Below are 16,640 nucleotides of genomic sequence, written 5' to 3'. Positions count from 1 at the left end.
GATGTATCAGGCTGATGCAAAACATCACCATAAAACTTCACGCTGAGGTGCTGTGATCCTCGAACGCTAAGCTTGTCGTTACTCTATTCAGGTGGGGTAGCAAGACAGTTTCGAGCAGCGTGTTTTGCAGCGCTAATGCGCACCCATGCACGCATGACGACGATGTCACAGGAGCGACTAGTACACTAGATGCAAACCTGTGTCTGATATAATGATACAAGCGAAACCAAAGCTGCTACAAACTGTTAGAGAAGGCCACCTCAACACTTCAAACACGCAGCGGATCTTCGCAAATATTTTTTGTTGAACGTTTTTCCCGACTCCTAGGAACCGCTCTCTATTGAATATATGGTATGAATTTTGGTCATTACTGCTCTACATAGTCAAACTGCAAAGCTGACACTTTGATTCGATACTTGGCTTGCAAAGGTTCTTTTCATTACAGAACTTTGATATTACTGAACCATAATCACGAGGGGCATGTACTTCTGTCAAGTTCGCCAGCGTAGTGCACTTTTCCAACAATACACGCACATTCGTTCGTGCAAAGATCCGTCAAAAATCACTATGTTGCCGAAAGGGGCAAATTCAAATCGATTCTGTAAGTTGAGTGGCTAGACTAACTTCTAGAATGTGCTGGGTGCACTAGAAAGGAATTTAACATGCCAAAATCGATGATTCAAAAGCTGTGATATCACCACCGGTGATCGATTTGGATTTGAATAGGCGTGGTAACGAAAGAGTTTAGCCATTCCCCTTTCTTCGAATGACCTTTGAGCATCTCTTGAATTATTTGCCCCCATTTTTCTGGCACCAAAAAAAAGAAAAAGAACAGCATCACGAAAAACAAGAGGCGGTCCCAATCACGAACATCGGCACTGCAGTCTTATAATGGCTTGGAGTGGCCAAACACGCGAGGTAGCTTCAACTAAGGTGAGGGTCTCCATAGTGGGAGCGCAAATACTCTCGAAATTTCGCGCCATCAAAACAACCAGCAATATCTATTTCCGTCAAAACAACTCACATATGTCTTTCTAGGACACACATGTACAGACGGGACGACACAGCTGGCTGCCATAAAAGCTGCGGGTCAAAGCTTTGCTCGCTACTAGATTCTTTTGACAAGAATGCCAAAGTGCTTCTAGCCCTTTTAACTCTTTTGGCACTTTACACCACCACACAACATTTCCCCTATTATTCCAGAAACGTAACCAATATTGCTCATTCTTGGGGAAATAGTTTTTCAATGATCCCCACTGCCATTGACTATAATATTGCGGCATGTTTCTGAAGGTAGCAGCCACAAAGAAGAAGCGCGACCGAGGTCGCCGGTGCCGAGGCACGTCAGGTTAGGCAAATAAGTGGCATTTTCAGGACGACGTACTCAAGCTGTTTCAGTGAGTATTAAGCTGTCAAGTAAAACGTTGGTTCCCATTTCGTGTTCACTTTCGTTTAGCAAGAAAAAAGATGCCATTTTTTTTATTTTCCAATCACCGTGAGCCCAAATGACCTAATATAATGCCACGTTAATTAATCCAAAAATGCTTGCACAACTGGCTCAATTTTTTATTCGTGGTCTTCTGGGGTCCTAACTTCGAGAAAAACATGCACGAGAAATGTATCCTACCAAAATGAAAAATCCAATGCTGAAAGGGTTAACGTCTTTACTGCCTTTAATCTACCACTGTGTTAGCACCGTGCCCTCAGAGCTCGTAGATCGCTACCACATCGCCGCAACCGCACCGCGGTTTTGTGCATGGCGGTTTCGGCAAACGGTAGGTCCATTTCCCATCCGTGTGCGTTGGCTGTAAACGTAACTTGAAAACAAGTTGTTCTACGCTATCTATGATGGCATCTGCCATAATTTTCTCCACAGAGTTTACAGAAAGCAGCGATGCTTTGACTGGTCAAGCTTTGGACACGCACACACTTTCAGAGTTCTGTAAAATAAGTCGTCACCATACATGATCATGTCAAGAATGACCGCAGTTTTGTCCACAGCGGTTGTGGCAACGACAGCCACACGCACTGTAGAGGGCTGCACTGGTCGCACAAGTACTTTCAAAATTCGAGGAAGCTGCTCTCGGCCTTTGTTCAACAGTTTTTGTACTAAAGTTCACATTACCCACCACGATTAGGAAAAGTGTTTGGAACATTCGAACTTTGGCCCAATGTACAGAGTAAAATTAGGCTGGGGGTTTTCCCGAATTCCTATCTGCTCCAGTTTCACATCACTGAAATTCTACTGTATGTTTAGATGAATGCCCCCTCTATTTGTTTATAATGAAATGCAGTGGGTTCACAAGAAGCCTGGTGCAAATTGACCAGCTTTTTTTGTCAATGCGGCTAGATCACGCACAGAAATTTCGATTTCCAGAAGATTTTCATGACAACCATACACACAAAAAAACAGTTGAAATCCAGAAGGTTTCCACATAACACGGGTGACTTGGCAGATATATGTTCTACTAACTTAGTATTATTTATGCGTTTTGTACATAAGTACATATACATATCCGAAACATGACGGCGACATCACAAATCAGCCCAGTGTACATAGAATTGCTATTTCAATAAAATATGTAATAAGAAGCACAGGCAGAAGTCAGTCGAATGCTGTGTACAACATCCCTCTTTCTTGAGGGCTTGTCAAACGATATGGTGCACAACTGCATGCGCGCACATTCGAACAAGCTTCAGGAGCGCGCTAGGGACTGACGGTTCATTCTAACCATGGCAGTTGCACATTATTGTTTGAAAATTCGTAAACGTGTGCAGCTCATTTCTGAAGCTTATCCTATCCATAACCATGGTGAGGCAGCTTCCCAAGAAACACGAAACGTCCTAACAACCTTTTGAAAGACTAGAAAGGTATGTGGACACCTAGGTGTATTATGTGACGTTGAATAAACGTTTTTCACGGGAAGTTTTTTAGAAGATGTTAAGAAAACATTCTTTACTAAACTTTTAAACTTTTTTTTCAAAAATTTTACCGAACATTATTTTCTAGAACATTTGGTAGAATTCGCAGATGAAGTCTCGATCGCTTGCTCGCTTCTCATAGTACATATGGCGGTTGGTTATATCGTTCAGCCAAAATGTCTGTTTAATGACAAAGAAAAAGAGAAAACGGAAACGTTTAAAACGCAACGAAGTTTAGATTGTCCATGCCATATACGAAGGGTGTTTTTCAAGTTTCTTCTTTTTAAATCAAAATATATGCTTTACATATTTATGTAGCAAATATCCTTGCATATTTTTTACATATTTAAATGTAATAACAAAGCTTTATAGTCAAGATGCGCAAATGCAGTGTGCGTCTGCGCAGCTAGAACAATTTAACTTGTTTGAACGTGCTACCCGCTGCTCAACAGCTTCTCGAAGATGTCAAGTTTGAGTCGATATCTCTCGTGTTTTAAGTGTGCTTGTGCTTTGTGTTCATATTTTGTGTTCTGCCAGGGCTAATTGCAAAGATGCACTATACTCAAGCGAGGACGTGTGGCTTCGTATGGTAGAGCACTCGCATGGTATTGCTGCTGTCAGAGCTTTGTTATCACCGCGTTCACCAAGTTTTTCCTACCAAGGGCACGATAAATGAGCTTTTGTTTACGTGGCAACCCAGTTTTTCTGTATAATTTCAGCACTGTAACAGCAAAATTGTGCAAAGTTAAGCGCGGACAATTTTCTTTCTTTTGTGTGGAGTGTGAAGCAGATTTGAGCAGAGTTGTGGCGGGGGCTGCTTCTGTCGACAGTGGTGCTGGAGGTTGGCTCTGCTCGTAAGTGGCCACTATTTTTGTTTAATATTTCTGGGGGTTTGTTAGCTGTAGGCGTTGATCATGCCCAGTGTGAGTAAGTCTGTCTAAGGCAGGTTCATCTGCTGTACAATGTCGTTCTTTATGAAAGCGAACACTCGAACGCGTGGCCTGCGCTCTGCGGTGGTTGCCAACAGCACCATCAACGAACAAGTGAAGAAAGCATGTTCACTTTTCGCGTCATCTATGGCCAAGCAAGATAACGTGTTATGGCCTATAGACAAGTGCTGCTAACTTACGTTCCCTGATCCCACGCACAGCGAGCGATATTTAGCGATTACTGCAGCTTGCGCCGTGGTCGTGAACAATGTTCCATATGTTGGCAGTGGACTACGCACTGCAGGCGTGAGCAGCGAAAGAGTGCAATCTAGCAGCGTTTGTCTACCAGCCATAACATGTTACTATTTTTTTCGGCAACAGATCACGCTGAAAGCGAACGTGTTTCCTTTTGCTCTTGGTTGATGGTGCTGTAGACAGCCACCGCAGAGCACAGGCCACGCATTCGCCTGTTCCCTTTCATAAAGGACAACAGTGTACATTCTATTTTAAACAGCTACAATATCTTTATATGCTATGATTACTATCAGAGATTTTTTTTCCTTGCAGGTGTGCCGGTGTATGCATCCGCGCCGGCACGCGTCTTTATAAACTTCCGTAAAAGTCAAGTTGATGCCTATTCGTGAGCAGCATGTTGCATTGCCTTAGGTATAGCTCGCGAAGGTTGCACTTACGCTGAAGTGTTCATGCAGCTCGTTTAGTAAAATTCAAACTTACTGTATACCCCAGCAACATGGGTTGCCTCATGCGGCCTGAATCCATGCATTTTAAGCACTTCGTTTACCTTGAACTGTATTTTCGAACAAATTTGTCAAGGCTAAATGTGGCCGAATTGCTGTACCTTACAGTGCGAGCACTAATTCAGTCATTAGTCCATGCCTTCGAGCACCATCAATTTTACTCTGCTTGTTTCCACTATGCTTAGATTTTGTTTTGGTTTATTAAATATTCTATGCACCTCACCCAACCTTGGTGTTGAAACTTTGCTAAACACTTTTACGTATAGGAACATTAAAAATAGTTCAAAGCACCACCTGCAATGACATTTTCTGATTAATTACAAGCTTAACGGTATATTGGATAAAGTAAACTTTCAAGCATGCGCTACAGATGTCAACACGATCTGTGGTATGTGCAAAATTAACATTTTATTTATGACTCAAAACTCGCGATAAACCACGGCAAGCATGCATAAGTCATGCACGTATTGCTGTTAAAATGTAAAATTGGACACCATGTTTATTTCAGAATAATAAATATAGACTGCAAGTTTTCAAGCTATTGGCACTGAAGGAATTACACAAATTCGGAAATAAGTTTCATGAAATCTTATTGCTAAATCGTGGTCAATAGCTTCCAAGATTCTAGTTCCCGGAAATTGTCGCAGAAGCTTGCATGCTTTATTGGGATGGTGTGTGGTTCAAGATGGGTGCCTCGTATGTGTTAGTATTTTCACTTTTTTTTTTCATTAGACAGCTTGTGATGCTTAAGTGAGGGGTACTGCCTTTTTAGCCAACCAGAATCATTGAAACTGATGACCATAATTTGGCAGCACACAATAGTAATTTAGTGACACCAATTTCTAACACTGTAGGCATAATCGTCCCTGTGTGAGCAGTCTAAAGGAAGCTACATTAGTCGTATCTGAAATCAAATTCATATTTATTAATATAGGTTATCTGCAATGGATACTAGATGAAAGTGCATACCATCATGTATGTGTTGTGGCATCATTGAATTTGTTGTCAATGCACTATTCACTAGTGCAATTTAAGCATGGTTTTGACACATCTGCAATTTGAAAATTGCATTTTCTTTCATAAGGCTGCAACTGTGTTCGCCAAGAACATTAAGACAGTTTTACTTATAACATCTCTAGTTTGTGTACATCCTGCTTGTTTCAAGACACATTGTTCCAAATCATTTTAACCCCATATATGTGTTTAACCCATATATGCCCAGACTGACGTATTCAGTTTTGCTAAGAGACACATATCGCTGAATTGTGTTTTCGGTGTTTCCATTGCAGACTATGCATGCACCTCGTACGAACTGAGCGTGAAAGAATTTCAGACAAGCCTGTCATAGATGGTGGTTCGTGAAAAAGTTGGCTACTGAATATACAGCAGCTGCTCATAGCTTCTGTTTCCTAGGGAAACGGAACCTAACTGAGCCACCTGGTTGCTGTATTCAAGCGGCTCGCATGTTAAGGATGTTCAAAATTAAGTCTTTTGTTTTTCTTTAAAAATGTCAGTGCTGTAGGTTGTGTGTGTAAAAGCAACCTTTGCAGATAGTTAAGTGTTCAGGGGAACGAAATGAGCAACAATATTTATCAGTGTCAGCCGTTCTGTTGAATAAGATTTTATAATAAACTTATTAGTGACTGCATCAAACGCCCATGCACGTATTTAAAATTTTAGCCAGTCACATTTCTACACAGGCCCAAAGAATTGTGGCATGCCTGTGCTCAGATATCCTGCTGGAAAGTTTAGTTGTGCTTTGCATCATCATGCATGCAGGACAGTGAGCACTAGCACACAGCTACTACTCCCTGAGGTGCTGCATATAATCTGACTACGGGTTGATGCCATAGACAAACATTACAATGGTTACCTTTTTAGTACCGGCTGGTAATAGCAAGCCCTGACTGCTCGTCCTACCAGGGAGTAATATTTTGCTGATCCTCCGTGCCTTGCATGCGTAATCATAAAAAGCACAATTAAACTTCCGGGTGGAATATCTCAGAGCATAGACATGCTCGAAGAATTTTGCCCAGTGGCATTGTGTATAAACACGACTGCCACAAATTTTTCCATGCAAACATACCCAATTTCGTTATTATTAGTTGATTGGGCAGCTGACAGCATTATTATCTTACATTGTGTCTCCCTGGACACATAACTTATCTGCAAAGGCGGTTTCCTCTTCTTGGAGCTGAATTTTAATGCAAGCACAAAGCACGTCCCTGATTGTGTCTGAGGTACTTCCTAAGCTTTTATGTCATCTTTAATTTTTACGTAATGTGCAGTTTGTCACTTAAAAGTGAACTTCTTGCACTGCAATAAGGCTGTAGCAAATCAATGATTTTATTTTCACTGTAATATTGACTGAATATTTTGTTTTAATATGTTTTTGTAACCTTAGTTCACTGTCTTCTCGAATTCAATGCCATAAGTGCAATAAAATAATTTTCTACTCTCATACCCAAGTTTGTCAATACCTAACCATGTGTGGACGAAGGAAGTGCTTAACAACGCAAACGACAGAAGGGGATAGAAGAGACGAGAACAGAGCGCTGTCGTTTGCGCTGTTAAGCACTTTCTTCGTCTACCATGTAGCACCAACCAGCCCAACCAAGCACCTTGTTAAAAACCATGTGTCATATATTACAGCGATACGTAACCATGTTTAACATTGTTAATGATAACTGATAACATTGTTAGTGATAACATTGTTAATGATAACCTAATAACTTTGACTACTGATGGTTCTAACATACCTAAATTTAAGTGCACTGAATGAAAAAAAAGTTAGTTGTTCGACTGGTACTTTTTGGCTGTAACCAATTTTTTACCTTCATATCTTTGTTAAGCTAGCCGGCTAATTTTCGTTGCACTGATAGAAGTCTGTTCGAAGAAAACATTTTGTGCCTTTTGTATGTGTGCAGGTTCCTGGACCAAGCATCTGGCCAGCACTTCAACCGCTTTGTATAATCATAGTTACTATAAAGCGTGCAAGTTTTGGGACAAAGTGTGTAGTCATTGTCATGTATAATAAAGGTTACAAGTATGCAACGAGATTTGTTGAAATTCTGCATTTACTTTTGGATGTGCAGTATCATGCATTCCAGGCAACACCAGAAACGAAAATGAATTTACGTTTTAAAAGCCTGTCTTGTCTCCATGAAAAACAGATTATCACAATGATAGACAACAAACACTAATTCATTCTTTCAACAAATAGGGCACCAATTTTGCTGGTTACAAAAGTACCAGCAACCATTTTGCTGCCAAATTATGCTACTGTCCCTACTTGTCAATCTCAACAGTGAATAGCTAAATGCACTGATTGCAAAACGCTGACATGATGCAACAAAATTAACCACGGGAAACGCTCAACAAGCTGGTTTGCATGAAAAATAAATGTTTAAGCAAGGTGTTAAAAGATCTGGCAAAACCCATTCAGAATTTTGGCAAGAAGTTTACTAGGCTTCGAATAATGTAAGTGTAGTAAAGGCTTACAAAGGTTCTTCAAAAAATCTAGGAAGACGTTTTTTTAGAATTCTTGCTATAAGTTTTCTAGCCGTATAATAATGTGGCATTAGCACAGCTACAGGAGGTTTCCAAGCTGCTTAGGCTTAAATAACATCTCAACAAGACTTCTTATATACCTTTGCACTATCCTTTTTGGACATTTACTAGAAGTTTTTTTAGCTTTTCTTGTGTTTTGCGTGTTTCCCTCCTTCTATCGAAGGCGATGGCATTTCTGTGTAACTTCACGGCCTCCATCTTGATTTTTTTCCCTCTTGTTTGATGCTTACTGGTTTCGTCCTTTTTTTTCATCCCGTCCTTTTAGCACGAGCGAGGTCAGCATCACACAGATATTCCACCACAGATATTTAACAAATTCTATTATTTCTCCCCCCCCCCTTTTTTTTTTCTTTTTCTTTCTTTTTTTTAACATTGCGCCAAATTAATTTCACATTCAAAACACAGTATTCATATTCCCCTAATCTAGAAAATCTATAGGTATTTACTTGCATTAACCACCGGCTTCTTGGCCAATCCCCCTTAGTGGGTGAGAGCCACAAAAGAAAGGAACAAGCAAGCAAGCAAGCATCCGAGGTGTACCTCAGGGGTCAGTACTTTCCCCGGTTTTATTCAACATATTGCTTAGTACCATCCCCGTTCATCCAGAAGTGAAAACCTATGTTTATGCCGATGACATTGCTTTCTTTGCTATGTCACATGACTTCCACTGTCTCTACACTATCTTGCAAACATATCTTAATAAAATAGAACATTGGTTGGATGGATTGATGTTGAACCTCAATACCGGTAAATGTGCTATTCTCGTTTTTCCAATCAAAGATCCCGTGCACATATCCATTAATTACAAGCTTCAAGATATCCCACAAGTACAATCATTGAAATATCTTGGAGTTATGTATAATGAGCATCTAAATTGGCGCCCTCACATTGAATACATCGCGACAAAAGCAGTACGCGCGATGGGGGTATTGCGGAGGTTGAGCAATTGCAGATCAGGTATGAGAAGAAAGGCACTTTTGATTATATATAAAATGTATGTCCGACCTGTGTTGGAGTTTGGCTGCATTCTTTTTTCTGGTGCGCCAGCCTACAAACTTCGGCCGCTCGTTCTGTTGGAAAGAGAGGCTTTACGGCTCTGCTTAGGACTTCCAAAGTATACTGCAAATGCAGTGTTATACCTTGAAGCACGAATACCAACCTTATTATGTCGCTTCAACATTCTTACTGTGCAGACCTTTTTACGACTATATGAAGCACCGTTTAACCCTGAACAAATTATTTTTATTTCCAATCCTGACCTATTCTTCTCCGTGCATTGGCCCAGATTTACCAAACCACAAATAGTATTTGTTCAATCGTTACTTGAGCCCCTAAATGTACACGTTCGTGATCTGATTCCTTTAACTGAGCGACAAAATTCTCCAGAAATTGTTTACCATGATATCTTCCCAACTCACGCAAAGCTATTACCTACAGGCATTTTAAATGGTTTATTGCAGGACCATTTAAGTACTCTGCCAACAAATGTCATTATAGCAACGGACGCATCTCAATCACATGAAAAATCAGGCGTTGGAATATATTGCCCCGTACTTGATTGGTCATTTTCACTTCGCTTACCGGACTTTCTTCCTGTCTTTCTGGCTGAATTCATGGCAATAATGTTAGCTTTGCGAAAGGTAAATATTTCCATTCCAGTTGTAGCAGTCATAACTGATTCATTATCAGTGTGCTCTTCTCTGTCCGCATCTGGTCACTCACCTATAGTGAAACTTTTTAAATCTTTGATCCCCAGTCATCTCCGAAGTATTCATTTAATCTGGACACCAGGGCACAAAGGTTTGTTTTTAAACGAAATAGCTGATTCTCTTGCAAAGGCATCCCTTTCGACACCAATTATTCCTATTTTCCCCCATACAGTATACATTACGGTGGCGCGATTTCGCACACTTAAAATCAGACAAAATTTATCTGACCCTGCACTGACGGCTTCTCCAGAGTACAAACACTTGTTATTTCCCTGGCGCAGTGAACTGACTAAATCAAGGATGATGGAAGTTGTCATCACGAAATTTCGTTGCCGCGTTACCTCCCTCAATTTTTACTTGCATAGATCAGGCATATTGAATTCCCCTATGTGCATTTACTGTAATCAAGAGGAAACGATTAGTCATTTTTTATTACATTGTCGCCGTTTCGATTTATTCAGGCAAAGCATACTAGCACCACCTCTTCAAAGACTGGGCTTGCAACTATCACAGCCTGATCTTCTTTCATTTGGAGCCTCTACACTGGGTTTCAGCCACAGGGATGTTTTATTCGCCGTTCAAGAATACATCACTGCGACTAAACGATTTTCTTGCTAAATTGCTGTCTCAAAATTTTTCTTATTTTTTTTTTCTGCAAACTTGATATCGGTATTTCAAATCAAAATTAAGTTACAAAAAATTGTAGGAATGACACAATGCTGAAAGTTTAGGGCAAATTCACCTTAAAATCGGCCAATCCCCTTCTTTGGGTACGAGCCATTTCTACAGGGAAACAACAACAACAACAACAAGCATCCCACAGAGCCTTTCAGGTGCCCATCGAAGTGGGCCACAGGAGAGACTGAGCAACGCAGACACAAACGACAGCGAATTCAGTCACCAGCGGGAGCAACAGCGTCGCCGTATTCATGACGGGTATCTAAATGGAATGCTCACAAGACTGTCAAGGCAGCACAATGGCTCTGGTGTTCGGTAAAACAGTAGTGGTCTAATCGGCTGGCAATGCAAGCGCGCATGATGCGCAAACAGTGGTTTGTTTTTTGTTGGGTAGCTATGAGTACGCGTGTTTTCCTGAGGCGCGACAAAAGCCACATCTTAGCAACGACGCAATAAAATCTAATGACGCGCGAGAAAAACACCGTGTGCAGTGTAGTAGTGGAGGAGGCGCACCTGAGGCACATCGGAGGCGGACCTTTCGATCTCATCGATGGTGCTCTTGGACATCCCGCCGTCCCCTTGGAAGTCGGACGAACAGTCCACTGACAATATGATGGGATCTTTGGACGCACCAGGTTCAAAATCCTTTGGTATGTCGCCCACATCTTCTGACAGCCTCGGTTCGCCCGTCAACGAAGAATCAATCTGCGTTCTTTCGTCCGTCTCCGCGGGCGCCGCCATCACGCCGGCGGATGCATAGAGTTTCTCAAAATTAACTAGAGGGCACTCTGGCGCTGAGATCGTCCAGCGACCATGGGAATGATGGGTAGTACCACCGCCTCCTCTAGGATAGAGTGTACTACACGGAGGAAGGAAAAGGTGGTGTACTAGAACTTTTGAGTGGCGCGACCGAAACGCTTTCCCCTTGCTTTCTCCATCCCCAACTTGTGGCGAAAGTAGCGGCGGCGCTGCCATCGCCCAATCTTCCCACTTGGTTTACTCGGCTGGCTCAGCGGCATGGCCGGCATCTCGGTTTTAGTCGCGAAATGACGAAGAAGTAGCGTCTAAACAATTGTTATGCGCCAGATTGCACAACTGGATATCCGCGTGTGCAACAAAGTCGGAAGTTATCACTTTTTAAGACCCCGAAAGACGAAGAACGACGACCTCTTTGGGAGCGGAACCTCCATCGGCTTGACGCCGATTGTGCTGTGTGCGAGTTACATTTCAAACCGCATTTCATTGTGAGAGACTACGTACATGTTATCAATGGTGTTCAAGTCCGAATTCCTAGGGGAACGCCGACACTTGCCCCTGATTCAGTCTCGACGATCTTGCCCAACCTGCCTGCATATTTGACGCTCAAAACTCCGGCTCCGCGAACCCAAACAAAGCGGCGTCATCAGTGTGTGCCGGCTGAGAATGACAACAGAAAACGGCGACGCATTAGCACTCCTGCACAGCTCCTTGTGGGTACCAATGGTGCAACTTCTGCAGATGGCGACGAAGCTGACGAGGCAAGCTCAAGTCCCTCGTCTGACGCGGTTGTCACTCTCGGTGACCTTCATGATCTTGTCCTACCATCAAAGTCATGGGCGCTGCACGAGTTTCCTGGATTTGCTGGCGTGTCGTACGTAGCGTGCTCACTGAATCCTAGCACTCGTGAACTTTGCATTCAACGAGCCGTATACTTCACCTGTGCAGACAATGGAATCGTGCAATGTGAAGCGTTCGTGCTAGAGAAACTAATCAGCAAGTCCAGTTTAGTAACTGTTCGAGAAGCCTCAGATGCTCTGCAGCTTGTTGCAAGCATCCCACTCTGTTGTAGAGCAGCAGAAACTTCATTTTTGCCACCATCGGACCTTACCCACGGTCTACACGCGCAAATGAAGTCAAGATGAGAAATCTTCTACAGTGTCAAAAGCGCACAGAAGCACCTAAAATTGAGTAGGCTATAAATTGCTACAGTGGCGTAAAAAGGATGTCGTTTTTCGTGCATATTTTCTTACGCTTTAATTTTTTGATGGTACACCAAGAAGAAAAAAAATTTTTTCTAGAAGAGGCTTGTAAGCGAGAGAAAGTGCAAATAATGACGCGAAATCGCAAAATAAATCTTTGATCTTGAATCTTTTTGTATTAAACCTGTGATGGTAAATTTAGCAGCATTAGGTATCTCGGTGCATAATTCATCGATCTAAGCCAATTCATTGTTGCACTTCAGTGTCCCTTCAAACGGTCTTTCGACCATAACATCTTTTTATTAAATGCATTTTGGAAAGACAACCTTAACTCTGTCATTCTGTTTGCTTTGCTTTATGTTATCTTTTGTATCCTGGCTCTATATATTACGTTTTTTACAATTTACCTAACTGCAAATGGATTGCTTCATAAATATGTAAACCTTGAATTTTTATGTTATCAATTATGATTAACATTGGTTACGACTCTGCTTTGCAGTGTTGTTGCGTTTTTTAAACTCTCGAAATCTTCCACTACTATGTTTCACCTAAGACATTCTTTTGCAGTATTACGTATTTGCATTTCTGTGGGTCCTACAACAATGAATCAATTCCCATATTTTAAAACCAAAGGGATGTTTGGAAAAACTCTGCTGTTCTTCAAATATCATCAATAAGGCCTGCTTTTTTGTCGTGTGTGCACGCAGCCACAAGCAATGAGCCTTTTATTTGAGTCCAGCTTTGGTGTTTTACGTGGAATGGACCAAGAGTTCTTCGTTGTGAGTGCACCATATTTCTTTTCTTTTTTTTTGGGGGGGGGGGGCGCTTCCGGTGTGTACCGGCCAGCTGGTTTCTCGTCTAAAATGTGTACACTTTAAAAATTAAAAAAAAAACGCGCTCGTTATATTGTACAATGTGCTATGCTGCTCCGGGCTGCAGTGCGGGCCTCAGTAACTTCAATAACAATAAAGTCAAATAACCTTTATTTGCACGAAAAAGGGGAGTTATGTGAATAAGGAAAAAAAAAGAGGGAGATCATCTTCACACTAGGCGCGACAGAGAGGTACCAACACGTACGCGGAACGCCTGCCAGCCATCCGCCCGGGAAGATTGGTCGACGCCAGCGCCACCGCACCTATCCACGCCGAAACGGCCGCTCCCAGGCAGCTGCTCGCGCCACTCAAAAGCTTCTAGTACACTCTATCTAGGAAGAGGAGGCGTTGGTAGTACTATACCTTCTAGTTCACTGTAGTAGTACCAACGCTCCTCTAAACAATGCCTGGGGAATGGCTCGCGCTCCCAGCGGAGTTGGCCCGCCTTCAGTTTTGAGCAAGCGCCGCGCGGTGGCGCTCGCGACCGAGACTATTTATCACCCTTATTATTCATGATGTACCTACAAGGATTAGAGGCAAAATTAGAGGGAAGTGGACTGGGCTTCAACCTCTCTTTAGTCAAACAAGGAAAACTTATTGATCAGGCACTACCAAGGAGGAGGTTTTTATATCCTCCTTGGGCACTACCAGCATTAATGTACGCACATGATATAGTGCTAATGCCCAACAACAAGGAAGATTTGCAGAGATTGATGGACATCTGCGGTAATGAGGGAGATAGGTTAGATTTTAGATTCAGTAAGGAAAAATCAGCAGTCATGATTTTCAATGACAACGAAGGTAGTGAGCTTAGAACACAGGAGGTCACGCTAGAGATAACAGATAAATACAAATATCTGGGCGTATGGATAAGCAATGGGACCAAGTATCTGAGAGAACACGAAATATACGTGACGACTAAAGGTAACAGCCTAACGGTCCCGACGTGGGAGTCGCCCGCTGCGCGCTGACGCGCGCCTTGCAGGACCCCAATAAAGTTTCGCAACCAACCAACGCACTAAAGGTAACAGGAATGCAGCAGTCATGAAAAATAGGGCACTGTGGAATTGCAATAGATATGATGTTGTGAGAGGAATATGGAAAGGGGTCATGGTTCCTGGGCTGACTGACGTTCTGCAATGCGGTCTTGTGCATGAGATCAGAAGTTCAAGCAAGATTAGAAATTAAGCAACGTGGAATAGGTAGGCTTGCTTTAGGAGCTCACGGGAATACACCAAATGAGGGAGTACAAGGTGATATGGGATGGACATCATTTGAGGGCAGGGAAGCTAGCAGCAAGATAAAATTTGAGAATCGATTGAGAGAAATGGGGGAAAAGCGTTGGGCTAGGAAGGTTTTCAGCTACTTGTACATGAAGAATGTCGATACAAAATGGAGGAAGCGAACACGGAAGTTGACTGGTAAATACTTAGAAAACAGCAGGTGGCCAAACCAAAAAGAACTATCGGTTAAGAAGAAAGTGAAGGAAACGGAGACTGACATGTGGAGAATGGGCATGATTAAGAAGTCCGCACTAGAGACCTATCGGACTTTTAAGCGGGAAATTGCCAAGGAAAGGATCTACTCGGGGTAGTTCTCTACTGTTTGAGGCCAGGACGGGAGTATTGCGAACCAATACATATCGGGCCAAATACGAATGGGTAGACACAGTATGCAATGCGTGTGGAGAGGAAGAAGAAACTGCCGAACACTTGATAATGTTCTGTAAAGGGCTTCACCCTATAGTTCAGGATGATGGCGCAGAGTTTTTCAAAGCACTGGGGTTTAGGGACAGGGAGGGCAAAATAGACTTTAAGCGCGTAGGCTTAACTAGAAGGAGGTTATCTGATTGATGGCTAAAGTCAAGGCACGAGTGAAAATTAAACTCTTCACTGCAAAGTACGAATCCTCAAACTCACTTTTTCAGGAAAAAAATAAATATAGTTTTTAGTTCATTAGGTATTACGGCTTGGTGGCGCTAGCCACCGCCCGATCTAAAGGGTACAGCCATCCATTCATCCATTTGTGTATGTCACTCACATCTTGTCTTGTTGTCTTGTGCATGAGATCAGAAGTTCAGTCTTGTGCATGAGATCGGAAGTTCAAGGAAGATTAGAAATTAGGCAACGTGGAATAGGTAGGCTTGCTTTAGAAGCTCACAGGAATACACCAAATCAGGGAGTACAAGGTGATATGGGATGGACATCATTTGAGGGCAGGGAAGCTAGCTAGCAAGATAAAATTCGAGAAGCGATTGAGAGAAATGGGGAAGGAGCGTTGGGCTAGGAAGGTTTTCAGCTACTTGTACATGAAGAATGTCGATACAAAATGGAGGAAGCGAACCAGGAAATTGACTGGTAAATACTTAGAAAACAGCAGGTGGCCAAACCAAAAAGAACTGTCGGTTAAGAAGAAAGTGAAGGAAACTGAGACTGACATGTGGAGAATGGGCATGATTAAGAAGTCCGCACTAAACACCTATCAAACCTTTAAGCAGGAAATTGCCAAGGAAAGGATCTATGATAATACTCGGGGTAGTTCTCTACTGTTTGAGGCCAGGACGGGAGTACCGCGAACCAAGACATATCGGGCCAAATACGAAGGGGTAGACACAGTATGCAGTGCGTGTGGAGAGGAAGAAGAAACTGCCGAACACTTGATAATGTTCTGTAAAAGGCTTCACCATATAGTTCAAGATGATGGCGCAGAGTTTTTCAAAGCACTGGGGTTTAGGGACCGGGAGGGCAAAATGGACTTTAAGCGGGTAGACTTAACTAGAAGAAAGTTATCTGATTGGTGGCTAAAGTCAAGGCTAGAGTAAAAATTAAACCCTTCACTGCAAAGTACGAATCCTCAAACTCACTTTTTAAAGAAAAAAATAAATCTAGTTTTTGGTTCATTAAGTATTACGGCTTGGTGGCGCTAGCCACCGCCTGATCTAAAGGGTACAGCCATATCCATCCATCCATTTAAGAAGGTCCCTAGATAAAAACGTTTTTTTTTTATCTAGGGACCTTAAGACTATTGAGTTCGGGCTGTCACGGTGGATGGACGTGTTTTTTGAGCGCTCCGGATCGACTGCGCAGATAAGTGTTTTTGCGTGTCATGAGCTTGTCTTTATAATTATAAGGCAGCGGTTGGAATCTTCGTAGCACTTATTTTATTTTACGGCTTTTTGGGGGCCCGTCCCCAGGTATTTATTAGTTAGTGCGGGTGTGCGTTTTAATTCTTTGTTTTTTTTTCT

At 42.3% G+C, this 16,640-nt stretch overlaps 1 protein-coding gene across 4 annotated transcripts in view; it reads right to left on the bottom strand.

Moving 5' to 3' along the window:
- Mon1 (vacuolar fusion protein MON1 homolog) overlaps nt 1–11,514 on the bottom strand; it is a 476,225-nt gene extending 464,711 nt beyond the window's left edge. For 2 of the 4 annotated variants that reach the window (XM_075896523.1, XM_075896524.1), the window contains exon 1: nt 11,080–11,514. In XM_075896523.1, coding sequence (XP_075752638.1) covers nt 11,080–11,307 — 228 coding nt within the window. In that variant the 5' untranslated portion in view covers nt 11,308–11,514. The remainder of the gene's footprint in view (nt 1–11,079) is intronic. The other 2 variants (XM_075896525.1, XM_037424308.2) reach the window with 2 other exon arrangements.
- Between the last annotated feature and the right edge of the window lie 5,126 nt (nt 11,515–16,640).

Source organism: Rhipicephalus microplus, chromosome 5 (genome assembly GCF_043290135.1).
Source record: "Rhipicephalus microplus isolate Deutch F79 chromosome 5, USDA_Rmic, whole genome shotgun sequence".
NCBI lineage: Eukaryota > Metazoa > Arthropoda > Arachnida > Ixodida > Ixodidae > Rhipicephalus > Rhipicephalus microplus.
The sequence above is the reverse complement of the archived record's forward strand: the minus strand, read 5'-3'. Positions and strand labels throughout refer to the sequence as shown.